The sequence below is a fragment of the Haliaeetus leucocephalus genome, unplaced genomic scaffold (assembly GCF_000737465.1).
Source record: "Haliaeetus leucocephalus isolate CR32 unplaced genomic scaffold, Haliaeetus_leucocephalus-4.0 Scaffold101, whole genome shotgun sequence".
In the NCBI taxonomy this organism is placed as follows: Eukaryota; Metazoa; Chordata; class Aves; order Accipitriformes; family Accipitridae; genus Haliaeetus; species Haliaeetus leucocephalus.
In genome coordinates, this window is record NW_010972537.1 from 2,804,423 (window position 1) to 2,830,961 (window position 26,539).

Here is a 26,539-nt window from a genome sequence, read left to right on the forward strand (position 1 = left end):
GGCTATTGAGTGGACACCGTTTGGTACCTTTCTGGCAAAAGCCTGAATTCACCTCGGAAGCATCGACAGGGAGCTGGTTCTTTGCTTGGTGTGTCTAGCTGCTATGTACATACAGCTCTGAAGCTTCCCTGTGTGGGAGTTTTACAGCTTTCAGTGTGGGGAGAGGTAGGCGGCATTCAGGTCCTTGGGCAACCCTGGTTCATTCCCAGTGAATCCTCTGTACTTCTCTCTGGAGTGCTAGGGCAACTGTTAAAATATCATGAATCTTCTGGCAAACGTGAGTTCACACGCACACACTTATGCACACACACGTATGCACACACACGTATGCACACACACGCAACCCCCCTGCCATCGCCCTCTCACACCATTCACAGCTCCTATTTCGCCTTATGTGCTGAGCAGATGAATTTCTCTGTGGCCCTTCTCTCACCACCACATCCCTCTGCAAGGGTGTGTGCCTCACACACTGATCAGGCCAACCTTATCAGTGACCAACAAAGTGATTTTTTTTGTATTCACATTCAAATTTATCTTGCATTGCTCTCCCCAAAGACACCCTAACTGAGAGGGGAAAAGAGCACCAGCAACAAATCTGCTGTTGACAACTAGCAAGCAATGGGTTCATGCTTTATATGGAGGTTTATTAAGTGGCTGAGGAAAAAGATCCCTCACTGAATGCACTCCAATCCTCAACCTTCATCTTCTAAGGCTTGCCTTTTTTCTTCCCATATTTGTCCTCCAATGTTTTCTGCAGGTTGAGATTTAGGGCATTTTTCTGATGCCATTTCCCTGTAAAGAAGGCAAATCATAGTTCAGTTACAGCCTCCCTTCTAATGTTATCATTTGTCAAGGATTTTTCTAGCTCTAGAGCTCCCCTCTCATGAAAATGCCAATTTCTAGTCCCCCCGCACCTTTGCCCAAACCCATCCATTATCCTTGGCAGAAGCAGCACCCATCTCAGGAATTCAGCAATGTACTTTTCCTGGCAGAAGCCATACCTAGCTCATCAGTCCTCCTCCCGTGCCAATTCTTGGGATCCCTGGTTGCCTTCTGAATTATATCAGGGGTGTAGGAATCTTTCATCAAGCTTCGGCTCTCCAGTGGGCCACCTGCAAGGAACAGCAAATAAGGAACTGTACGCAGAAATCGCCCTACTGCAGTCCTGGAATTGAGCAGGGGAGCAACATCAGCAGTTTCAAGGGCTCAAGAAAAGGCATGTGTTGACTGAAATACTTTTGATCAGGTGTGTGGCTAGGTGCTGAATAATAGCTTCATCATCACCCAGGGTGGAGCTTCTGTTTGCCAATTTATCTGCTTTTCATCCTCAAGTATGACACATGCAGAGGTATCATCTTGATTTGTATCTCAGTGCCCTTTCTTTAGTCAAGTGTCCACTTATCTCCTGTTGAATCTCCTCATTCCTGTGAGTAACTTCCTATTCAGCAGCACAGCTCCACAAAAAGCACCATCTTACCACTCCAGGCCTTCCTGAGCTCCTTTTCTGCCATGACACTTAACAAATAGTTCCCAACTGTGACTTCTCTTTTTAACCCCTCTTGACTTTTAGCCATTTGAGGGGGCTTTATTTTAATCTCTCATCCTTTCCTCTTCACCTACCCTTTCATTATACCCTTCCCTTGCTAATAATGATTTTGAGCTCCCTGGGGAAAGATGTCCTTCCTTTCTGGGTGACTGCGCAAACCCAGGACAATGCAGTCTTCAATACCCAGCAAGGTCTTGTCATGGAACATACTGTATAAGGAAAAGGAATCTGCCTCATGCTGGTGCATGTGAGAAACTGGAATCGGAGACAATTATTTCAGTTTCTTGGATATGACAGTAACAAGAATGGGATGAATGCTTAGTTCCTGATATTTGTTTAGATGGAGGGATCCCTGAGGACCTTGGAAACAGAAGTTTGGGGAAGACATTTCAGAGCCACACATCTCTAAAGGTCTTGAAGAGAAATAACATCAGTATTGCAACTGGAGGTAACTTGGGACTGGACATGACAGGGGACATTGAATTAAAAATGGTGTTCATTAGGACAGCTCCAAACATGGAGGACAGGGGTCATGACACACCTTCACTTTTCACACCTTAGGAAAAAAAAAGAGTGAAAGAAAAGAAAGGAATACACAGAAAGGGAGGCTCTAGCTTTCCTTTCCTCAAGCACCAGAGCTTGGAAAAGCAGTGACTATGGATAGAAGGAGTAAGAGGGGGAAGTGAGGGTCACCTACAGTCAGGTCTCTACCCAAAGCAGTGTGGCTGCCCCGAGGCCAGGCAAAGTGTAGATGGAACTAGCTTTGAAGGTCAGGCATAGGTATGTGTGTCCCCTCACCTTGGAAGATATTTGATCTCAGGTTAAAACCCAGCTGGTTGTAATCATCAAAAGATGTAGAGTTCAAGGAGTTTTTTAGCATTACAGTACGCTCGCTGAGTCTTTTCTGTCCCATGATTAATGCTGTCTTGCACAGAGCTTGTCGTTCCTGAAAACACAAACAACAAGGAACCACTGTCAGTCCACGTTCCGTACGTGCAGCAAACTCCTGGCATTTCCACGCCTGCACAGGTTTTTGAGTTATGACTAATCCCTGGGACCTGGGTCTGACCTTGAGTCTCACTCAGCAGCTTCTGTAGGCATTGTAAATGCATGGGATGACTAGCACTGGTAAAAAGGGGGGGAATTAGAAAGGGATGGCAGTGTTGGGCCCTGGACTGGGTCCTGGTCCCACGTTGTTTTGCCTTGCTGAGTTGGGACTCTGCCTGGCTACAGGAACCTTATAAATGAAAGAAGGATGGAAAAACAAAATTTAAAAAGACATGGGAAAGGCTATCTGTGGAATGTCACTGCCCCATAGTGTGAAGCCCAAATCCATCCCTCTACATGTCTTCTAGAAACTGCTAATATACTGCTAACAGAAACTGCTAATATACTGCTAATATCCCACGCACTCAGCCCCCTGCTACACCATAAAAACAGCCTTCAACCTGCCACAAAGGATACATGAAATGGCTTCCCCCAATACCTCTTCATCACTGGTAAGTTCATCTGCACTGGCAAATTTGTATTTGCTGTTAGTATGGATCAAGCTGTTTCTCTTCTCCAGAAGAAGCTTCCATTCTGCTTTCATATCTGGCCCTAATGAAGCTAAGGACTCTTTGGCACTTAATCTGCTGTTGGTCTTCTTGGCTTTTTCATAGCTAGCTTTGATGGTCTTCTGGGAAGATCCAGGCCCTCTAGACCTCAGTGTTTGGTGCAGGTCTGCTATTGGTTCTTTGGCATTTGAGACAGGTTTCGTGTCTTCTGCTTCCCTCTGCCTGGATATTGCAGACAGGCAGTAAGTGCTGTTCCTCTGACTTGGCTCATGCCCCACTATTGGGTCTTTGGTGGCAGAAGTATCTTCTATTTCCTCTTCAAGTCTTCTTAAATCAAGACTCTGCATGGGGAGAGTTTTGGCCTGGAGACTCTGTTTGTTCTGTTTTTTAGTCTGAACACACTTTGCAGAAGGAGATGCCTGGTATTTAACAGATGTGGAATCCTTTGCTGTTCCCTGAGCCACTGGGCCCTTGCAGATCTTCCAGGAGGCTCTGCTAGAGCTCCTTTGGGAAGTTCTCTGTCTGCTGGGACATAAGCCTTCTGGAAGACGCTCCTTTTTCCCTTCCTCAGGTTCCACTTAAAGACAAAAATAATAGCTCAATGAATTTGATACTCTTTTGATGACAGATGGTACTGTAAATGGAGCTGGAAACAACCGGACATGTCATTGTGTCATTGTTAGACAACAAAAGAAACATTAAAGGTCTCAAAGAGGGAAAGAAAAGACTAAAACCCAACAACCTAGCAGCATTATACCAATCTTCCTGCTGAACAAGGTGAAGGTTCCTGAGGAATCTTAAATGTTCTTCAGAGATGAACATGCACACAAGTGTGGAAGTAAAAATCTTGTGGTCAAACACGCCCACAAAGGTCTGTGTTTTCTTATGTGTAGGGGCCCCTCCAACCCATGATCACTCTCACTCTCATGAACATGCATTTATAGTCTCTGTGACTCATCGGTATTTGCTGATGAGTTTACAGCACATCAGTGGCTTACTGAGCTCATGCAGGGAGGTACTGAGACAAGTCCACCAGTGGAGGAAGACACTCTCGGGCAGGGGGATTTTAACCCATCAGCCCATGGCCCATGGGATTTCTGTCCGAGTAGTTTTCACCCACAGAGGTACATGCAAATCTGGATGGCATGAAGGGAGGGAGGGAATGACACACAGCCTCACGAGCTGTACTGCAACGCAAGCTCTGAAGGAGGGACAGCTTCTCTGCCATCTTGCTTACCTGAACTGCTGTTGGTCAGCACAGTGTCACTTTCTGCCACATCAGGTGTAAGGGAAGTTGGAACCTCTAGCACACCCTTGGAAGAGAAACAAAGGCTGTGTCAGGTCCAGAGATGGGAAAGAAGGGGACAGTGGTCCTGACCATCTTTAAATGACGTAGATTATTCTCACAGAAATGTGTTATACACCTTCCTAGACCAAGATAGAGCTGTCCCTGCCTGCCTGCATGGTCGGTCCTACAACCCATGATCCTCTTAGATTGAAAAAGCATGGAAGTCCTGCAGGATTTCACATTAACAGCTCAGATGGGACAGCCTGCCTAGGACATGACCAGCCAGTGCCTCTGGGGAATACTGGGCTGCAAGAGTTTTCACAGGCAGTGGTGCAGACACAAGCCAAAATGGAAAAAAACCTCAGTGAAAATGCCGTTTTTTATTCTGAAGCACCTAGAGATGTCAGATCTGTCATGTGCTGTACAATTATAACAGTTCCTTCTTTTGGTGCATTGAAGTAAGGCCAGAAAAAATGGGGAGAGGAGGTGATAAACATAAAATGCCTGTGCAATGCTGGCTATGCAAAGGAAGACAGACAGGCTGGAGACAGGGTTTCTTCCCTGATTCTGGCACAGACTATCCCATTTTGCTTTGCTAGTCCTGCTGATGTGATTGATCCAGCACCCAGCCTTTGCAAACTGCCTCATGCACTTGGAGGAAACTCATGTCTTTCCTGAAGAGGGAATGTCTGTGTAACCCTCAGTCGTGTCCTGCTGATGGCCTCTGTTCCTCATCCCAGCGGGGCCCTACAGGCTTAGCCCATGTGAAACCTGTGACAGTGTCCTGGTTTCAGCTGGGATAGCATTAATTGTCTTCCTAGTAGCTGGTATGGTGTTATGTTTTGGTTTTAGTATGAGAACAATGTTTATAACACACTGATGTTTTCAGTTGTTGCTAAGTAGTGTTTAGACTAAGTCAAGGATTTCTCAGCTTCTCGTGCCCAGCCAGCAAGAAGGCTGGAGGGGCTCAAGGAGTTGGGAGGGGACACAGCCAGGACAGCTGACCCAAACTGGCCAAATGGGTATTCCATACCTTGTGACATCATGTCCAGTATATAAACTGGGGGGAGGGGGCTGGGGGGATCACTGCTTGGGAACTAACTGGGCGTCAGTCGGCAAGTGGTGAGCATTTGCATTGTGCATCACTTGTATATTCCAATCCTTTTATTATTGTAATTGTATTATTGTTATTATTATCATTATTAGTTTCTTCCTTTCTGTTCTATTAAACCATTCTTATCTCAACCCACAAGTTTTACTTTTTTTTTCTGATTCTGTCTCCCATCCCACTGGGTGCAGGGGGAGTGAGTGAGCAGCTGGGTGGTGCTTAGTTGCTGGCTGGGGTTAAACCACGACAGACAGACAGGTTACAACTAAAGCCATGGCCCATGGTGGTGAATATGCTAATTGTGAGCCTGCTGGCACTAGCAGCAGTACAAATGGGATCTGGATCAGGTAGGGATACATGTTTGCGTTTGTCAAATTAGCTCATGACATGACATAATATGCTTACCTTCTGCTCTTGAGGTTAGTTATTGGAATGAAGACACCACCCGACAGGGCAGGCAGCCTACTGCTTCAAAGTTAACTCACCAACTGACTTGAACCAGCAGCTTATATTTTACACTGTGCCAGTACTTTGCAGCAGCATGTCTGGTACAATATTGGGATCCTGAAGCTGAAGTTACTTTATCAGACTCCAGGAGTCAGTGCTGTGTGCTCTGCAAATGTGTTAAGAGACAGAACCTCTCCCACAAAAAGAACAAGTCCACAAGAGATGAAGAGAGGAAGCCAGTCCTTGCTCACGATCCGTTTCTTTTCTGTATCATTTTTCATTCTTTTTAAAGAAGAGCCAAACATTTACACATGATCAATGTGAAGGAATCTGTGTTGCTAAATAAACTCCTGTGTTAACTCCCACCTCCCACTTAAAAGAAAAGCATGTCTGTCTGTTATTATTACTATATTCAGTGGAAAGAACTTTCCAGTCTGCTGTTGTAGAAATTCCTCCTCTCCCACTTCTTCCAACGAAGCAGAATTTCTTTGTAATGAGGCAATGTGCTCGTTTCCAAAATCCCGTTCATTGATAACTTTAATTTCCCCAGTTCCTCCTGGATAAAATGATGCTGAAGCCTCCAACTGTTCCTACTTTCTAGTTTGCAACTGTGTATGATGTTATTGTTACTGCTTATTGTTCATTTTACTTCTGAGCCTGAAGGTCCAAAGTCAAAGAAAGCACCATTCTGAGACTCCTACGTCTTGATGCCAAGAAGGACTTAAAGGCCATTTGACCATCCTCCTGGATACCAGAAGCCACAGAACTATGTCTACTTATTCCTTTGCTAAGTCAATTCTGTGAGGGACAACAGATGACATACCATAAAAGACATATTTTGATCAAAGAGCTAAAAATAATTAAACTTGATTTTTTTTTCTGAATGAAAAAGAAAACAAAAATTGTATGTTTAGCATAGCCTAACCGTCTGACTTTCCTGACATGGAGCCATGGAGGAAAGAGGGAGCAGTCTTTCCCAGGCAGAAAATTAACCTCCTCTGACAGGTGTAGGAATAGGTATGTCATTCTCACCAGCCACCAGATGTGGTCAAGAATGGTCTCATATGCCTCCCTTATCTGTCTAGGCCTCCAAAATATGAGGAGATTTCAGTGACTTTCCAGACCTGAGAAGCCCCATAGGTGTCAAAATGACTTTGGATCTTTTCTTTTTTTTTTTTTTTTTGTTATAAAAAAATAGAAAAGATCCAGGATTGAACAAGAGGCAAAGCCTCTTCCATAACTACCTCTCTCACCTGGTCCATGATCCCTGATGTGGTGCCACAGTGAATTGTACAAGCAGGCAGGTCCTGCTGAAGTCCAGATATGGAGGTGGGATGAAGGCTGAGGAAGAGCAGAGACAGTTGCTAGGGAACAACCCTCCCTCTATCTATGAGCTGTGGTCTCCACGGGAACCAGAAGAAACATGGCAGAGATCAGTGTCATCCTTGCTGACTGAAAAGGAAAACGAGGAGAGTAAAAGGCTCATGTCTCATGAAACACCTGTACCCAGAAGGTCTCACTACATACATAGGATTTCTTAGAGACTTTCATAACACAGTAACAATAATCAACAAGACTATATTTCAGCAGAACTGCATCTTCTAGCATTTCCAAATGCTTCATATGAGCTCACTGACCCCCATCAGAGAGGAAGGGGAAGGTGCCCCCATTTTGCACATTAGACAAGGGGAGATGGTGGGCTGGCAAAAGGTCTTACACTGAGTCAATGACAGAACCACAGCTTGGTCCTCTGTGTCCAGCACCCAGTGCTATATTTTAGCCCTGGACTTTTCATCCATTGAGTGCCACCACAGACCTGAGCTCTCACCAGGTCACCAGAATTTCTGCAAGTCTCCAGGGAAGAGTGCAACTCTCCTTCATGTTGCAAAGCTGCTTTTCCCACCCAGCACAAGCAGGTCACAGGTAACAGAGAAGAATTAGAAATATTTGGAGATGCATCATCTTAGAAGTAGATTTTATTCATTGTGAGAAACCAAAAGATTGACAGAAATCTACCGATCACTCTTAGAAAAACTGGCAAAACATAAATCGGCATGTTTTTTTCTTTACTTCCATCTCCTCCCTTTCCCTGTATCCTGGGCTGGAGGCAGCTGCTAGATCTCATTGCCCAAGAAACAGCTCTCCCTCTAGGCCTTGTTGCGCTTCAACTCAGAGACCTTGTAGCGAGGTGGGGCACGGTGGAACCACTCTGACCAGGAACCGTCATAAATAGCCACATCACGCTTGCCACACAGGTAGGCTGCCAAGGCAATGTGACATGCTGTGACACCTTTGCGGCACGTGGCCGTCAGTGGCTTTGAGAGATCGATTTCCTTCTCACGGAATATTTGTTGGATCTCCTCAATACTCTTCTCATGGCCAGTTTCTGTTAGGAATGAGCGGAAGGGTATGTTCACGGCGCCAGGGATGTGACCAGATTCCAGCCCTGCAAGAGTGAACAAGAAAAGGAAACATGAGCAAGGAGAGATTAACGTAGGTGATGAAAGACACCTACAAAAAAGACATTACAGAGACATCACTGCAGATACTCCCACTTTTTCCAAGATACTCATTTGTTTCAGGTGATGATGAAGATGCAAAACAGTATGGAGCTAAAAAGAAGAGGACAAAGATTATTCAGCTTCGCTGAAGTCAAAACTTCCACAATATTTAGCAAACTATTTCCCCCCTGAAAGCAATGACAGGCAGGAATCTGAAGAAGCCCTAGACATGACAAGAATCAAAGAACCAGCACAGAAAAGATCCTAACAAAGGCGTTAAGGGGATCTGTGTAAAGAGGAATACAGCAGTGCATTTCTGACCTTCCCCAAATATGCCAGCAGTGTGTAGTGACACAGTTTTCAGAAGCAGGAAGTGTGGCTTGTATGTGGAATTTGTGAAAGTTATTATCTGTTCACACATTCATTCCTGTGTCACCTTAAAACTGTATTTCAGAAAAGTAAAGCAACCTTAAAGTCAGCCACATTACTGCTGAGGCAGCTATCCCAGGGCAATGGGGTCAGAGAAGTGAGAATTTAGATTTTGTATCACTTTTTATCCACCCCATGGATGAAATCAGCATGGGTTCTGTTTGTCTACTGGTATAACTGACCACTTCAGGCAAGTTGGAAGTTGCACCTCGAGAACAAGGTCTTTAGAGAGAAGCAAATATAAAAATATGATGGATAAGATTTTCATAATGCCCTTGAAATTCAAACTGTCACTATAGGCTTAATCAAAGTCCATTACACTCAATGGAAGCTTTTCCACTGACTTTGCAAGGCTTTGGATCAAGCCTCACTGGAACAGGAAACATTACGTATTACATTGAAAATGCATTTCAGGGAATGGTGTCTTGCCAGGTTTGAACAGCCCTGGGAAAGTCACATAAATAGTAATCTGTTTCACTGACAGCTTTCCGCTTGCCTAAGTCATGAGGGTAACTGATGTCACGAGATGGGAGAGATTGGGGCAGGGAATGTTCGTCAGTCAAATGATTAAAGTATACCTAGTCAGAGATTGACATCACACATCATAATGACACTGCAGTTTCATCGCTCATGCAGAGTGATGTCATGACATGATGAAATATGTCACAAGGGGAAAACAGGGTTTTGCTGAGGTACTGAGGAGGGGATTTTTGCTCTGCTGGACAAAGAGTGAGAGTCTAAAGACAACCAAAGCTGCCCTGAGTCAGCTTCACAAGATCTCCCCCTGTTCCAGATGGACACTCTTTGTCTTTTGATTTAACCTCCCCGAGTGCCTTAGAAATCTGGCACTGTTGTCTATTAGTCACCTCATGCATCCTTCAGAAGTGTTTACCATTACAGGGAGAAGTTGGGAGAAAAACTGCTGACTTCTGGAGGGACTAACATTTTAAAAAAAAAAAAAAAAAGACAGAGTTTTGGACTGATCCTTCCACCACATTTTTTCCAATTCCAGAAAACAACAGTTCATCACTTCAGTACAGAGAACTGCAAACCCCACGCTCTGTAATACAGTGTCCGTATGACAGAGGGGAAATAAAAATGATACAAATGATGGGTGTGAGAAAACTTTGTTTGTAGTTCTCAGACTGCAGAGCTTCTCACTGGAGCATTACATGCCTAGGTATTCCACAGAGTGAATGGTCCTGACCCTGTCATTTGGCAAGGGATTTCTGCAAGGCTCTGCCACAGTACTGGTGATCATCCCAATACAGACAAGTCTGTGGGCCACAGAACAACACTCTCACACCATCCTAGGGCACTGGGAAGTGTACTGAGATCAAGAAGTCCTGGAGGCTGAACTAGAAGGGCCAGCTCTTGCTCAAAGAAGCTTGCTGGGCCACTGATTCAGTTCTTAGGTGTCCCAGGCCCCATGGTCATGATCACTTTTCTAGATTGTTCACACATATTAAAATAATATGGTTTATACCTCTCTCTTATTGGAGACTGCTGTGTCATACACTCACCACCCTTAAACAACTCTTCAGTTAGGAGCTGAGCAGATCTGAAAAGAAGTCTCATTTTAGAGCATTTTTTACTTTAAACTACAGAGAGACTTCCTTGCTCCAGAGATTAAAAATTCTGTTGGAGTCAGAGACCAGTGCTTGTACTCTGCGAGTGAAAGATGGGGAATTCTGTAGTAACTGCATTTACTCATGTATGTGGAAGTTCAGCTGAAAGGAAGAGCTGACATTGCACAACCACAAGCCCTTGGACTGCCTAAGAAGTGCTCTTGAGTGGTTGAGGAAGTTTTATTAGCTCTCTCTCTCTGCTAGGACAAGAGCAGAGAAACACAGGACTGGAAGGCAAGGCTGGAGGCAGCTGGGATCTGAACAGGGGAGAGGATACATCTGCCTCTGCCTCATATGACACAGAGCATACTCCATGCCAGATTCATGCAGTCACCCTTAGTAACTCCAGGAAGGAACCCTAGGATTACAGAGCCTGTCTCCCAGTGACTACAGTGATCACTTTATAGGCTTGCTCTCATAAAAGCATCCATCTCAGAAGCAGTTTGGATTCTTGCCATGAAACTTTCCGCTGAGGCACCTCCTTGCTCACATGAGGAGGAATATTCATTTCCAACATTAAGTTCATTGCAGTCAGTCCAAACACCATTTATCCTTGAGCTAACATTGCCCTGCAGCTGAAATGGTTTTTTTTCCCTTTCTGCTACTGCTCCAACATACTGACGGCGAGCACTCAGCTCTCCCAACAGCCTCATGCCCTTAGCCTAAACCCAGTAAGAGCTCATTAGATATGCTTTTCACTGCCTCAGCCACGCTAGAAACAGTTCTAGGTGACCACCAGGTTTCTGGATAAGGAAGTGGCATTTCCTAGCATCTCCATTGGTAGACAGGAGGTTAATAATTGCTGTCGTCAAGGCCAAATTGCATCTGAGGTTCTTGCACCCAACTAATTCATCCAAGTCTTATGCTCTTCTATTGCCTCCAAATGTGAGTCTTCAGCTTCTAAGAGAAACACAAGCAATTAAGTGTTTTGGGCTACTAAGCATCCAACCTTGCTCTCTGTAGCATTATACCTCCTGTCTCTTCTATCACTGCCCTCTTCTCACACTGAACTAATAATTACCCCTCTAATACTATGTCCAAAGTATTAATGAAGTCCAAATGGAAAAAATCTACCTCACAGGTGCTTCCAATGGCTGCAAGAAAAGATCAGACATAACTTCCAGGCATGCATGTTCCCATTTCTCTTATCTGGCAAATCAATTACGTTGGCAAGGAAATAGAGCCCCTAGCTGCTGTACAGGTTTAATGAGGTATTTTATTCAATTTTGACTTCATTTCAAATAATTTTTCTTGAGCATTTTTTGAAAGTCTTCCAGTCTATCCATGTTATGATAATAGATCAACAGCTGCCTAGGTTGTGCTGTACCTCCTATCCTAAATACAAATATAAACTTTGCTAGTGCTTCTGTCCTACAGAACCATGCTCTGATTAAATTTATTAAATTCTTGCCTCATGCAGTTGCAATGTCACATGACTGATTCTTGACACTTATTTGGGATGGAGATCATCTGCCTGACAAATTTGAGCACATGGATATCTTTTGGTTATACTCCCTCTTTAAGAATTATAATTTCTGCTCTTTCCCCTTCTTCTTGCTACCCCTCCTCCTACTCTGCAGACTTATCCTCTGGAGAAAAAAAAGATCGTAGCACAGACTCAGTATAATTCTGAAGCTGTACACAAATAATCTTTCATCTGGAACCCCTGCTAACTGCATAGCAACCCTATTTACTCCTTCTCTCCTTGTTCTCTTTTTATTCACTTTGCTCCAGCAGTTTTTGTTATTTTTTTAATTCCTTTTGCCAAGTCTCACTCAGCTTGGCTTCTGGCAATCCTCCCTCACAATTTGTAACCTGTAATAGGTTATCTTCTTCACTGCTTAATCCCCTTTTCCACATCTGTTAAGATTCTCTGCTTAAATATATATATTTTTTGTTGGCTATTTATCTAGCTAAGACTACAGCCCCTTCTCTCTAGCCTTTCCCTCTGCGATGAAAGCTCCAAATGGAATTTCTTAATGTCAAAAAGATAAAAGATGTGCCTTGTGCACATTTAACTCCCCTTGGTCTTGGAGTTGGCTGGCTGCAGACAGCTGTTCCTTTCCAAATGCCTCCTCTGTTGCCTCCTTTCTTATCTCTCTCTTCCATTCAAACTGTATGCCTCAGAAGGGACCATTAGTGATCTCACCTAACCTACCATGAGCTCATTGGAAGGAACACTTTAACCTTGGTCCCGGCCAGCTCCCTGAGAGTCCTCACAGTCAGATCAATAGGCCTTTGCTACCAATGTCAAAGTACTGTGTGCGTATACAGCCAGAAAACCCCCTAAGAACCAGCAGAGCCATGGTGCTAATTCTGGCAGCTGATGTTTGTCACCCTCATCACATGAATAGACAGTTTTGGATAGTAGGTTCCTGTGGGTTGAGACAGACTTTGATGAAGTCTTTCACTCTCTGTGTTGTGCCTTGAGTATTACTTCATGGTCCAAGTAGAGCCTGTCCACTCCCAGCTGCAGACTCCACTTGGAGAAGAGAAGGAAGAAGCAGCAACATTTCATTCACACTCCCACTGCCACTGAACATTCAATATGAGCAAAAGCTTTATGTTTGGGGCAGGGAGGACTGAGATCTGGGAAAATGGGCAAAACCTTAAGAGTTGCATATGTGCAAGGGAGACGAGGACTACCCAAGGGCTGAGAATGAGAAGAAAAATAGTTGGAAGCTCGTGAAACGACTTTGGGTTTGCTTTCTTTTTTAGATAACGGATTTCTTGTCTGGCAACCTTCCCCTCTTTTCTCAGGTGTCTGCAAAAGAATTCAGAAATTCACAACTTTTCTGTATGCATTTGTTGAGCCATAATTCTTGTTCCCCGGTTTTCAGTGCCGAATACTCAGAGAGACTCAGCATTGGTAACCATCATGGAATTTTTTTTATCAGCTGTCCCTGGATTGCCTGGGACTGTCTCAGTTCAGGCTGGCTCCACAGACCTGCACCCTGCAGCACCTGTGTAAGCAGGCCCTTGCAGAACCTGGCTGGTCCGTTGCTGAATCACAGCTAGCGAGCAGGACCGAGTTGCTAGCTCCTCCAGAAACACAGCACTGTGCAGGGACACCTTGAACCACTCAGTGCATAGGTCAGGGCTGCACACCTGATGGGTTTATGCTGCACACCATGCATGAACATCCAAGCTTTTTCATCCAGAGCAATACCTGCGTTTAAGACCTATGAGACCTGGCTTACAGAAACACCATCCATTTTTTTTCCACTCTGGCAACCTGGGTAAACGCCTCCCAGCAACTAAAAATTAGCCATGTATTATGGTTTATCTTGAACGCTACAGAGGTCTAAATCCCAGCAAGGTAGCTGCTGCATAAAAATAAAACAGGGACAACTAATTCTTACCACAAGGAGCTGAAAAACTAAAGAGGCAAAAGAGTCAGCTGAAATTAGCCTCTTCTAGAGATGGAGTTCATGTAACTGGAGAGATTAATTGACTTAATTAGGAAGTCAAGAGCTGAGGCAATAATTAAACTGAAATCACCTCAAGACCATTCTTCTCTAAATTGCAGGCAACGTTTCTCCTCCCTGATTGGATGACCCGTGTAATTAATGAGCATTGATTTCAAATTGCTCTTTTAGGTGTAAGCGCTGCCTTTTACCCACTGCTGCCTGTAGTGCAGCTACTGGCTAGCCTGGTTCAGAAGGCTGTCAAGGTCCTGTGGAACAAGCAGCTGCAGCTGGAGTGCTTATCCTGCTGGATCTGCTGTGGGAAGCAAAACTGGACCACCACGAATAAACTGTTCCATGCTGACTCATTTCAAAGGAAAAATCTGTTTTCAAGATGCTGACAGGGGCTGCGGTATTTGTCACCTGATGACAACCTCCACTTTGGGAAAGAGAACGCGAAATCCACCAGCTCCCAGTGAGGAGCGTTTTATTCATGTCTTAAGGTTAAAATTCAACCTTCACTTTGATGGGCTGCAGTAGGTGAAGAGAATGAGTGATAAACGTAACTCCCCCTCTCTCCCTGCAAGTATCCTCTGTCACTCCCATTACCTCGCTCAACCTTCAGCATTGTCTTGCACAGGTCGAGTGTGTTTGGGGGGGGGCTCACTGTAGACACTTATGCAAACCACGTGTACAGAGCCATTTACAGCCAAATGCTCCTGAAGTTCAGATGCAGGAATTTATTTCGGGGCACGGTGTGACACTCAATGGCTGTCCAGCAGCACACACATAAGAAAACAGCCAGAACAGAATGACAATTGACCTGCAAGGCAGCAGTGCAGCACTGCCTCAGGACCGCAGAAGCCTGCCGCACACCTGCTCCTACAGCGTGCAGCTCAACTCAGACCCAACAACTGTTGCTGAGCTTTCCTGTGTTTTGTGTTTGAAACTCTGCATTTCTTTTTAAACCATTTCTGTGATTCCCTTTTGGAGGAGAGGTTATTCTGGGATATACCAAGGCTTAAATTACACTGTAAGGGCCTCCTTTAACAACCAACTTGAATTTCGTTCCAGGCACATTGCTGTACCAGCTGTCCCCACTGCACAGGACTCCCCCCCACCGGCTCCCCGCTGCTTGCATGTGTTTGACTGACATAACAAAATCAATTTTTGTTGCTGTTACTTGGGGCATCCAGAAGAGAGAGGTTGACAGCCCATACATTCGGGAAGGGTTTGGGGCTTTTCTTGCTTAAGTTTGTTAGATTTAATGGCAGAGAGCAAAAAGACAAAGATCAGCTCGAGCAAGCTCTCATTTGCTGGGAACCAGAGCAAGAAGGAAAATGTCCCTTGGGTTACTGTATTGCCTAAACCCTGGGCTTCTGCTGGTGCATTCATTATGGTGAGAGGTGCCTGTATGAATACTGATAGTCTGTGCGTGTCTGCTGGTGTTAGATAGGACCCCGAACAAACCCGTGGGGGCTCCCACCTCCCGTGTTTGCATTCTGTCTGATTAACTTCTGCAGGGTGTGGGATGGGGGATCCTGGAGCCAACCGACTTGCAGACCTTTTCTGCTATTTCCTCCTGCAGCTTTACAGACAACTACAAGAAAAGCATTCTGAGGGCACTTGGGATCTGAATGCTCAACTGTGGATCCCTTAAGGTAAATCAACAAGTTAGGCTGAGGCACGCCTGTGCATTAGGAAAATCTGTTTGCGGGCTGGGACGAGTTGTTCCACCCAGACTAGTATCGACACTCATCCCGCTCTGGTGCGGGGAGCAGGTGCCGTTCCCACCTCCGTTACCTTGGTCCAGCTCGGTCCCCCGGAACCGGCCCTCGGGGCGGGAATCCACCACCTGGAACCGCAAGGACCCCACGTTCTGCATCATCTCCTCAAAGGTCTTCAGCAGGGCTGTGTTCAGCCTGGCCTTAAAGACGGCCGGGGCGGGCTGGCTGACCTCCGCCGTGACGGGGTGGCCCTCCTTCACCCAGTTCTTGAAGCCGCCATTCAGCACGGAGACCTCCTTGTGCCCGAAAGCCCGGAACATCCACCAGGCGCGGGGAGCGTAGAAGGTGCCCAGGTCGTCCCCGTCATACACCACGACATGGGTGTCGTTGCTGACCCCCAGCCGCCCCACGTAGTCGGCGAAGTGGGACTCGCTGGGCAGCATGAAGTCGTACGGGGAGGACTGGTCCCGGCACTCCTCGATGTCGAAGAAGGACGCCCCAGGGATGTGCCTCTCCTTGAATTCCTGCCGGGCGTTTCGCTCCTGCGGCGGGTACCAAGAAGCATCCAGGACCCGCAGGCTGGTCCCCACCCGCCCGGCCCGCAAAGCCTCCGAGAGCCATTTGGCGCTGACCAGCGCCCTGCCGAGCACCTGAGGCGCCATCTCGGAGGGCGGAGGCCGAGAGGGGGCGCCGCCCGTGGGACCACACACACACACACACAAAATGGCGGCGGCGGCGCGAAGGGAGGACGCGAACCGGGAGGTGCCGCCCGAGGAGGCGGCGCAGGGGCGGGCTGCACCGCCCGGGACCGGCCCGCTGGGAGGGCTCCGGCTTCCCCGGCGGCGGCCATGGCTGGCGGGGACTGAGGGCGGGTGCTGCTCGGCTGAAGCCCAGCACGGAGGTACGGGGCTGCCCCGCTCCTTCACGCCGCTGCTACGCGGAGGCGAAAACCGCGGCCCCGCCGCCGGGACGGGAGGGGTGGCGGCGGGGGTTCAGCTTGTGTTGAGGGGCGGCCAGGGCGCCCGGTCAGGCCTCGGTTGAGAGATGTGGTCCGGGGCGGTGAGAGCGGTGGGGGGCTCGGTCCCCTCCGCTGGTGTTAGCGCTGGCTGGTGGTCGCTGGAGGTTGGAGGGGCCGGGTGGGCTACAGGGGGCTGGGTGCAGGGCAGGATTGTGCCGTGGCTGTCCCGCTCGGGGCAGGCTTTGGGCCGAGCTCTGCGAAACTTATTTTCGGGGCTGGAGCGTTTCAGACCCCTCGCTGTAGGCTTAGCCAGCACCTCAGTGCAGATGCAGGTCTTTGGTCCCAAAATGCATCTTTGTCCAGTTGCCTTTTGTAAGGCTCGTCTCTAATTTGCCACTCTCTTCCTTTTGCAGTCAGGTGGATTTAGGCAGACCCCAGGAATCGGGTAATCTCGGCCAGGACTCGGAAGCAATGTCGCAACAACTCCTCTACCGTGCTCTGGTGTCTGCAAAATGGCTTTCAGAAGCCATCAAGTCCCAGCAAGCTGGTCTGGCCTTGAGGATTGTGGATGCATCCTGGTATTTGCCAAAGATGAAGCGTGACCCGAAGCGGGAATTTGAGGAGCGCCATATCCCTGGTGCAGTTTTCTTTGACATTGACCAGTGCAGCGACCGTACTTCACCTTACGATCACATGCTGCCCAAGGCTGACGACTTTGCTGAGTATGTGGGGAAGCTGGGTGTGGGGAATGATTCCCATGTTGTGGTGTATGATGGCAGCGACCAAGGCCTCTTCTCAGCACCTCGGGTGTGGTGGATGTTCCGGGCCTTCGGACATGAAGCTGTCTCCCTTCTGGATGGCGGCCTGAAGAATTGGCAGCGAGAGGGGAATGCGCTGAGCTCTGGCAAAAGCCAGGTAGCTCCCTCTGAGTTCCATGCCTCCTTGGACAAGTCCCTGGTGAAAACCTACGAGGATGTCTTGGATAACTTGGATTCCCACCGCTTCCAGCTAGTGGACGCGCGCGCTGCAGGACGCTTCCAGGGGGTAGAGCCAGAGCCCCGAGATGGTAATGTGCCTCCTGAGACATTGGCATAATTAAAAGGGGCTTCATTTAAGGTGCCCATCTCTTTGAGTCCTGTAGAGGTAATGAAGGGAAGTATGGTTGTCCTTTATGGGATGGGACTTGAGGCAATGTATCCACCTGTCCTCCTCTCCTTTTGACTAGCAAGTGCTGCTCTTTGAAAATTCAGGAGTGGGAAAGCTGTGTATTTTTTTTCTCATGAGGGGCTGGGGTGAGGAATGTAGCTTTCATACACCTCGAACATACTCATTGGTCTCTTCATGTGCTGGTGCTGCTCTTGCCCTCAGAATGGCCTGTGGAGGTGCTTCAGTCAGTGCCTCATCAGAGTGAGTTGCTTTGATGTGGGGAAGATGTGGAGGGAACTGGGAGGAAGAACAGAACTTGACAGGATTGTGTCCATGTGGTAACCTGAAGGTTAGAGCTATCCTTCCTGAGTCATCAGTAATCTAGTAAAGTTTAACAAAAATAAATGTATTTGTTTTAACAAAATACACTAAACAACAAATACTCCTCCCAGTGAAACAGAGAACAGGTTTTGCAATGGATTTGTCCCAGACAGTAGAGGTTAATTCCTATCTGTATTGCTTTTCCTCCAGGAATTGAGCCTGGTCATGTCCCTGGGTCGATGAACATCCCTTTCACCGATTTCCTCACAGAGTCTGGCTTAGAGAAGACCCCTGAGCAGATCCGCAGTCTGTTCCAGGAGAAGAAGGTGGACCTCTTAAAGCCAGTGGTAGCCACATGTGGCTCTGGGGTCACTGCCTGCCACGTGGCTCTTGGGGCATACCTCTGTGGCAAACCAGATGTTGCTGTGTACGATGGGGCCTGGGTGGAATGGTACATGCGGGCACAGCCTGAAAATATTGTTTCTGAGGGAAAGGGGAAGACGGTGTAATAAGCAGCTTCATCTCCCAGCTGTGCAGATAATTTGCCTTGAAACAGGATTTGGAAAAGATGGGTTTAGCATTCCTGGTTAAGTGTCTTGAGGTTAAGGTGTTGGGTAACAAGTATGGGCACATGGGCACTTTCTCCTTAACCTACTGCTACTGCTTAGGACCATAAAGATGACCTGGGCAGCCAGTTCTAGGTGACCCTGCTTGAGCAGGTGGGGTGAACCAGATGTTCTCCCAAAGTCACTTCCAACCTCAGCTGTTCTATGATTCTGTGACCTCTTTACTGTATCAGATGGAAGGGAGGAGAGTGCTAGTGGCAGCATGGGGAAGTAATTGAGTCAAGCTAAGCTCATGATTCAGGATGTTCCAGCACGTTCACTTACAGGATGGTCATACTTGTATAACTGTGCCTCATGATCCTGCTAGCTGCCTCTGTCCTAGAAGCCTTACAAGCACTTTATGGCTGTTTTGAGTGCAAAACTTTGGGGAAAGACACAGCTGTTAAAGGAGCAAATATGGCTCCCAGGTTGCCTCTTAGGTTAGAGACTCAGTTTGGATTTCTTCTTGCATTTGGACTCTAACTGCAATGCATACTTAGCCAGTTTTGTACACCATAATCCAAAATGCCCCTTGGGGAAAAAAAAAAAGATTCTGGGATTAAAAAAGGGTAAATAAACATGTGTTTCAAGGTCTGTCTGCTGAATGGAACTTATGTGAGTGTTGCTTGGGTGATTCCTTTTCAGGAACTCTCTTCCTATGGGATCACTTTGTCTTGATGATTTGAATGAGATGTTTTCTTCTCTCCATGAGTAGAACTACGTCTCTTACCCTCAAAAGCTCTTTGGCCCAGGAAAGACTGGAATGCTTCTCTCTTGGGACTTTTCACCATCTTCCTCCTTTCAGTCCTTGTCCATTTGCTTTTTGGCCTAAAACTCCATGTTAGTCAGTCACAGCTCTGTTCTTCAAAGACTGGATGTCAGCTCACATGGTGAAAATTGGACTGCATGGGTTTTTCTGCTCTTTCCATGAGAGTTACCATGTAACCTTAAAAAACTTAGGGGAACTCAGATCTACAGAGGAATAGCCCACAATGGCACATATTTTTCCCCAAGACCATTGTCTTGTATCTGAGAGTTGAAATCCCCCTGGGTATCCTTCACAATGTTCAAGAATTTGTTCTTTCTAGGATTTTTTTCCTATTAACAGAAAAAAAAAAAAGAGAGAGCCTGCACCTATTCTGGCCCACTGGTAACTTAGAAAGTTATTGAGACAGGTTCTGCTCTTGGGCTTGCAGCAATAGGTACCTGTGGACATCTGAGGATGATGGGGTTGTCTTTCTAGGGGGTGCTATGGATGCTTATGGTCGCAGATTTGCAGCGTCCCCTCCTAGCCACTGAATATGAGGGCTGGATCCTTTCCTATTGGAGAGTGTTTATTCTTCATGTTTCCTTTGGCCTCTGTTGGCTGCAGGCCTGGCTTCTTCCTGGGCTTGCCTTGCATGCACACAAGCTCCACTTCTGCTCACCCGTGGAGCTGGAGTTCCACTGTCCAGATGATTTCCTCCTCTGTCCCTCCCACCCACACATGCAACCTGACCCTTCTTCCCACCTATTTCCAGTGAAAACATTGTTTCCCTACCTACATCCAGTCTTAACAACATAGCTTGTCAGCAGCTTGGGGCTGGCATTACAGCAAGTGCTGAGTATGCAGAGTGTGCAGGGGTCTGAAATGAGTGACCCTTTAGTACACAGTGCAAGATAGAGATCTGCCAGCTTCCATTTAGTTCTTTGGGCTTAGACTTCCCAAAAGGGCTTCCTTTGCAGGTTACAGCATGCCCTGCAAATTGTTAAGACTTTCAGTTCTGGGTCTAACTGACGGTTTAATTAATTTTCTTCTTCTTCCTGCTAGGGAAAGGTTTGCTACTCCCGTGCTTTATGAATTTCCCCACCCAGGTAATCACTGTCTTTTTAAAGGCTGGTAGCAACACCTTGCTTTATCCCAAGTGGGGTAATTTTCTAGCAACTGTTTCCTGCAGGGGAAAGGGAAGAACTAGTTAGCATGTCATGTAGGACATCTGATTGCAGTCTGTAACTGAGAGCACTTAAACTTTTTAAGCTGAAGTATGGTGTTGACATGAAAACAAAAGGATAAGCACTGGCTGGGAACAGCAAGTGGTGATAAACCCTCTCTGGAGGGGCCTCCCAGTCTGAGCAATGTGGGTGCTGCTTTAAGTTAAGGATACTTGCACAGGCAGTGTTGCCTAGCATGGGATCTTATAGCAGGATCTGGCTTGTGATGTCTTTTCAGGTCTGGATTTCTAACTTCTCCCACCATCAGCCAAGCTATAAGGCTTTCATGTGCTGGGTCATGAATGTTTAACACCCTGGGTGTGGCTGGGAGGTGAGGCTGATTTTGTGAATATGTGGCCAGGCCCCTGTGGACAAACAGGAGTGCTGTGCTTGCTGTTTCTCCAGGAAAATTTAGATATTAGAGAAAATTGACATATTCTTTCAGACTTTATTAATCATTTCCAATGGATGCAGGGGGCTGGCTTTTACCCTTGTCCTTCCAGAACATTTGGCAATGCAGCTTAAGTACTGTGTTTCTTTTTTCCCGGCTGACCCCAGCAGTCCCTGGGGTCAGTGGGAATCTTTCTGCTTCTTGAGACTGAGCTGCTTTCCTCTGCCCTGTGTGTCGCAGGGAGATGTCTAGTGCAACCCAGCCATCTGCCTGAAGATCACAAATGAAGTGGAAGATTTCACTCTCCCCTTGCTCTACATTTTGACTGTGTGGCTCAATGACATCTAGCGGGGCCCTTCCCCCTCTCTGGTATGTGTGCCAAGGTTGGCAGTACTGGGTTTTGAACCACAAAATCTCAGTGGTTCTTCAGTTTCCCAGCTTTTGGCAAATCTTTTACCAGATGCTTAGCTTTGCCTTGATTTTCCCACAGAGGAGAAACTGAGAACTTCTTCCCCACGACAAGATACTTTGTCTTTCTGGGGTATGCCCTGTTACATCACCTATCAAAAATCTGTCCAAGAATGTCTTCTGATATTCTCCCTCCTTTTAGTTGAGATCTGTTCTCATGCTGCAGGCAAAGCAGTGGGAATTTTGTGGAGACTGAGGCAATGTTTTCAAAACCTGGAGACTGCAAAAACCTATTTTGAGGCATAACAGATGCTACTGGACATATGGAACAGCAGAGGGGACTTGCACCAGGACTATAAATGTTCTGCAGATCTTTATGTCCCTGACTCAGTGGGTGGGTTTCCTATGGGAACTGGAAACTGGGAAGGGGAGAAGTGGATATGAATGCAAATCACTAAAGTTCATGACTCCCCTGTGGAAAATTTGCCACAGGCAAAGGGGAATAGCATATCTTCGGTGGGATAGGTCTCATGGTGTCCAAAAAGTAGCCTAAAACCCAGCCCTGATGTAGGATGAGGGTCACATTGACCTGTGGCTAACTTGAGAGTGGGGCTATTACAGCTCTATATAAATTTGAGAATCCCAGGGCAGCATGTAAACTCTTTAGTGGTATATTTACTATCTGCAATACTTTTGTCCTAAAGTAGTTTTGGACTCTGTGAAAACAGTCTGGTCAATGGTTCTCCAAAAGTAATCCAACAGTCCCTTGTTTCTCACATGCTGTCTTTGTCCCCTGCATTCCTTTTCCTTCCCTACTGCTGCCTAGCAGTCAGGTTGCACTATTTCACACTTCACTTGCCAGCAAACCTTTTGTTCCCCTGCAAACTTCCCCAAATTCCAAAGCAGCCCTTCTTCTGCCAGCACTGCTGTCCTTTCGCACTAATGACCACTGCATGAGCAATGGTAATTGCTATTACCTGCAGGGGCTTTTCTTGTTCCTCCCATCTCTACTGGTCCCAGCTCGTAACTGGGTGCTACGTGACTGTTCTCTCTCCTCCTCCCAGCACTCTTCCAGCAGAGCTGCTGAGTGATGCACATGTACACACAGACTTTACACACTATTTTGAATGCAGGTACGTTGATCACAGACCGCATGAAGCACAAGGAGCTGGAGAAAGAGTAGCTCACCTGCATGGCATGGGGCCTTTCTCTTCCTGCTCCAATATGACTGGCTCAGCTGGCAGTCAAGCTGGGCTGTGTTGGCTACAAGTGAACTGTCTTCCTCCTACCCCCAAGTCCAGTGTAGGGAGTTTTCTTTGCCCAGTTCACTGTTGGCTTAATGGCAAAATGTCAAAAGCATTACTTGTCCTCCCCTCCCCACTTCTATAGAGAAGAGAGAGGAGACAGTTTCTTCTCTGGTGCCTCATGCCACAGTGTGTTCATTAACTAAATGACTGCACAGGTTTAATCCCAGACACATGTTCCCAGCCTGCTAGAGTGGTGACATTGTCTGTGCCAACACACAGTGATCCCTGCTCCCACTGCCACTCCACAAGGCAACAATTCCTTAAGAGCAGCTCCGCAGTGTTAGCGATGCATCATATCCCATGTACCCAGCTGACTCATCAGGCTGCAAGGTATGTACAGAGCACTGCAGTGTGTGTACCTTTCTGCAGGTTTGCAACTGCAGGCTTGCTGGCTGCTGAACCAAGAAACTCTCAGTTTACCCCCTGCTCTGTTTTCCTCAACTCTTGTTCAGCCCCATCACCTATCTACTCAGTGGCTGCCCAGTTTTTCCTGCCCACAGTCTGTCTGTGCAATTGTCCCTGTGATTTAACTGGGTACGCAGCAGGGCTATACAGAATTATACTGTCACACTGCCCTGTGTAAACTCTTGCTTGCTCTTGTCTTTCTGTTTCTGTGCATGTGTTTTATATTGTGGTTTAACCCCAGCCAGCAACTAAGCACCACATAGCTGCTTGCTCACATCCCCACCACCACCCTGTGGGATGGGGGAGAGAATCGGGGGAAAAAAAAGTAAAACTCGTGGGTTGAAATAAAGACAGTTTAATAGGCCAGAAAGGAAGAAAATAACAATAATAACAAACAAAAACAATAATAATAAAAGAATTGGAACATACAAAACAAGTGGTGCACAATGCAATTGCTCACCACTCACTGACTGATGCCCAGTTAGTTCCCAAGCAGTGATCCCCCCAGGCCAACTCCCCCCAGTTTATATACTGGGCATGATGTCACATGGTATGGAATACCCCTTTGGCCAGTGTGGGTCAGCTGCCCTGGCTGTGTCCCCTCCCAGCTTCTTGTGCCCCTCCAGCCTTCTTGCTGGCTGGGCATGAGAAGCTGAAAAATCCGTGACTTGTTCTAAACACTACTTAGCAGCAACTGAAAACATCAGTGTGTTATCAACATTATTCTCATACTAAATCCAAAACATAACACTATACTAGCTACTAGAAAGAAAATTAACTCTATCCCAGCCAAAACCAGGACATATATATAGTTATCATCAAAGCAGGAGGAACAGCCATTGGATTATTTAAGTTTATTTCTCCTCTGTCCTATTGCTTAATTTTAATGGACCTTAACAAGGGCATGCTAGTTGCATCTCAGAACTATGTCTGGTGATGGTGTGCAAATCAGGCCTGTACGTAGCCCACACCCTGGACTCATCATAGCATTTCAGTTGGTAATTCACCTCGGACTGACTGCTTCCTAAAGAGGATTTTCACTTACTATGGGGAACACCCTGGCCTGGGGGGGGTTTCAATAAATTTTGTGCTGTATGTTGCAGAAAAGAAGGCTCTGGGAATGGGAGTGGTGTACCTTGACCTCTCCTTACTCATAGTACGCCTCTTTAGGTTTACCAACTAACCCTTCATACCATGGCCCTGGGGTGAGCAAGACTTGAAGCACTGGATGGAGGCTGGTGTTGATGGAAGAAGGTACGCTCTGAATACCATCCCTGACCCATGAGCAGCAATGGCATGTGGGGAAGGTGTCAAGAACAAGAGGTGGACCTAAAAAGGAGCAAGAGGCTGAGGGGCTGTGAGGGGAGGAAAGGGAGACAGGGTGAACCCTTGATAGAAAAAGGAAGAAAACTGAGGCAGGACAGATTTCTTGGAGGGGGAGATAAGGGGCTATAAGCTGCCACCCAACTACTGCATTCATATCGGAGAGCCACAGCCCTCACCCTAATGCTCTACTAGAGCTGCGGCTACTACAGATAGGGTCCTGCATCCCTTGCACACCAGAGTGCAGGGCAGAGCTCTCAGATTTGCCATGGTTTGACTTGGAGCCAGAGGTAGGAGGGCAACAGTCCCACAGCCCAGAGCTGTGTTGCACTTTGTGATGCTTCAGCTCAGGTCAGTGTTAGTCTGAGCATCTTTGATGCACACCACTGCTCAGTGAAGACTGGTCCAAGGGCTGGGCACTAATTTGGGCCAAAGTCTGCTCCTTATAGGCGGGCAAAAATAATTTTTCATCCTTTCCCTGTTCTTGGTCACTCTAGTGCTGGCCAGCTCCTGGTATAAATTCAAGGAGATCCAGAGTTATTTGAATTTACACCCTGCAGCAGCTGAATTGTTCCTGTGCTTAAATTAGCTGGAGGTCAGCAATCTTGAAAGCTTTATCCATGTTACGCTCTCTTCCCCTCCTCCCCTTTGCACTCCTCCACGGAATGAGCAAAGTACACACTTATACTGTCTTTGTGAAGGAAATCCTGGGTTATTTGGGGGAAGGGTGACGCTGCCTTTATGTCCTGTAATGATAAAAGGAAGTAAGTTGTAAGTAAAAGAAGAGGGAAGGACGAGAAGAAAAGGAAGGAGCAAAACATAATGTATCTTTTTATACACCTGCTTCCCCCAGTAAAACCCCACCTCAGAAGGCACAAAGATCCAGCTGCAAGAAAATAAAGTATCTGCAAGGCACCACGGTGTCTCTGCAGTGCTGCATTGCCCTGGCAAGGAAGAGCCAGAAAGTTGCTTAGGTGAAAGAAGGCATTGGGCCACATTCAGGTGAAACATCAGCCTTTCCTTTCCATTCCTAATATGCTCGAGCTGCTGGCAAGCACAGCTGTGCTTAAGGGGGAGTGGGAAAAGCAGAGCCGCTGGAGAGAGAACTCGTTCGGGTTGTGTCCGTGCCAAGGAGTGCATTTGAACAGAGTACCATGGGGCATGAGTTGCCGAGGTCCAAGCTGGGGCCGGCAGGATCGAGTGGCAGAGGCAGGGTTAGATTAGGTACGGCAGGATTGGTACATCGGCCTCAGCGGGTGATATGTGCCTGGGGCAGAGGTAAAACTCCGCATGGAGCTAAGTTAAAATCTGAGCGCTCTGTTGCCCAGACACAAACAGGGATGGTGGGAGCACAAGGGAAGGATGCAGGGGTTCTGTCTGGCATGGTTTGTGCTGCTAGGGCAGCACGGAGCAGGGCGGGGAAGTTTGCTGAGTCAGCAACTCTGCCGAGCTGGAAGAAAAATTATTCCTGCCCCCTGCCAGCACTTCATGCAAATCCAGGATACAGTTCCCAGAAGTGTCCCTACATATGTTAGCAAGAAGGCAACTGTCTGCACATTTTGCGGTAAGAACAGTGTGGCAACTGATGCAGCACTGAGCTGTGAGCCCTGGGTAATGGATCTCCTGAAGGGAAAGCTGTGGAGTGCCGTGCTGACGGGCTTAATCTGCTGACTGCCAGGGAGCAGGTTGTTCTTCCCGACTCTGAGGAATCTTGCAGGCAAGACCCAGGACTGGAAGCAGGCACACTACCAGCTGCAGGGCTGGGGTCATGTAGTACAGTGCAGCCCCCTTCATTACAGCATCCTCATTGCAGGGACAGCGGGCTGGGAAAACTACAGTTCCCAGCACCCTTTTGTACATGTCCCTGGAAACTACAGTTCCCAGAACCTTTTAATGAGCCAGAGAGGATATCTATGGGAATAAATGCCAAGGATTCTTGCATAATACCCTGCACCTCCGAAATGCTGGCCAGCCTTTGGTTAGTGAAAATGGGAATAGGGGAAAAGCCAGGGAGCGTCAGTGCTGTGGAGCTGTAGTTTTACACCCCCCCCCCCCCCCCCCCCGCGC

General features: G+C 47.1%; 3 protein-coding genes across 7 annotated transcripts; 1 reads left to right on the forward strand and 2 right to left on the reverse strand.

Moving 5' to 3' along the window:
- Window positions 1-706: 706 nt before the first annotated feature.
- On the reverse strand, window positions 707-3,674 carry TEX33 (testis expressed 33). Its single transcript, XM_010585458.1, has 4 exons — window positions 3,033-3,674; window positions 2,345-2,492; window positions 1,002-1,112; window positions 707-792 (listed from the first exon to the last, which is right to left on the reverse strand). Exons 1-4 carry the CDS (start codon window positions 3,447-3,449, stop codon window positions 707-709), a joined length of 762 nt encoding a protein of 253 aa, XP_010583760.1. The 5' UTR covers window positions 3,450-3,674.
- Window positions 3,675-7,956: 4,282 nt separating this feature from the next.
- TST (thiosulfate sulfurtransferase (rhodanese)) lies at window positions 7,957-16,334 on the reverse strand. Its single transcript, XM_010585418.1, has 2 exons — window positions 15,714-16,334; window positions 7,957-8,391 (listed from the first exon to the last, which is right to left on the reverse strand). Exons 1-2 carry the CDS (start codon window positions 16,297-16,299, stop codon window positions 8,093-8,095), a joined length of 885 nt encoding a protein of 294 aa, XP_010583720.1. The 5' UTR covers window positions 16,300-16,334; the 3' UTR covers window positions 7,957-8,092.
- On the forward strand, window positions 15,145-24,403 carry MPST (mercaptopyruvate sulfurtransferase). Of its 5 annotated transcripts, XM_010585414.1 has the most exons (4): window positions 16,107-16,184; window positions 17,009-17,661; window positions 18,273-18,388; window positions 24,320-24,403. In XM_010585414.1, the coding sequence occupies exons 2-4, from the start codon at window positions 17,067-17,069 to the stop codon at window positions 24,356-24,358; spliced, it is 750 nt and encodes a 249-aa protein (XP_010583716.1). In that variant the 5' UTR covers window positions 16,107-16,184; window positions 17,009-17,066; the 3' UTR covers window positions 24,359-24,403. The 5 variants fall into 5 exon arrangements, with proteins under 5 accessions (XP_010583718.1, XP_010583716.1, XP_010583714.1 ...); XM_010585416.1 differs by lacking the exons at window positions 16,107-16,184; window positions 24,320-24,403 and adding an exon at window positions 15,145-15,571 and having other exon boundaries at window positions 18,273-19,777; XM_010585412.1 differs by lacking the exon at window positions 24,320-24,403 and having other exon boundaries at window positions 18,273-19,777.
- Window positions 24,404-26,539: the final 2,136 nt, after the last annotated feature.

Excerpts from the sequence above, each read along its gene's own strand:
- TST (XM_010585418.1), bottom strand. The coding sequence starts at position 16,299 with ATGGCGCCTCAGGTGCTCGGCAGGGCGCTGGTCAGCGCCAAATGGCTC. Across the intron at positions 8,392-15,713 it reads GGGGACCGAGCTGGACCAAG|GGCTGGAATCTGGTCACATC; the intron begins GTAACGGAGGTG and ends TCACTCTTGCAG.
- MPST (XM_010585416.1), top strand. The coding sequence starts at position 17,067 with ATGTCGCAACAACTCCTCTACCGTGCTCTGGTGTCTGCAAAATGGCTT. Across the intron at positions 17,662-18,272 it reads AGAGCCAGAGCCCCGAGATG|GAATTGAGCCTGGTCATGTC; the intron begins GTAATGTGCCTC and ends CTTTTCCTCCAG.
- TEX33 (XM_010585458.1), bottom strand. The coding sequence starts at position 3,449 with ATGCAGAGTCTTGATTTAAGAAGACTTGAAGAGGAAATAGAAGATACT. Across the intron at positions 1,113-2,344 it reads GAGATCAAATATCTTCCAAG|GTGGCCCACTGGAGAGCCGA; the intron begins GTGAGGGGACAC and ends TGTTCCTTGCAG. Across the intron at positions 793-1,001 it reads GAGGAGGACTGATGAGCTAG|GGAAATGGCATCAGAAAAAT; the intron begins GTATGGCTTCTG and ends CCTTCTTTACAG.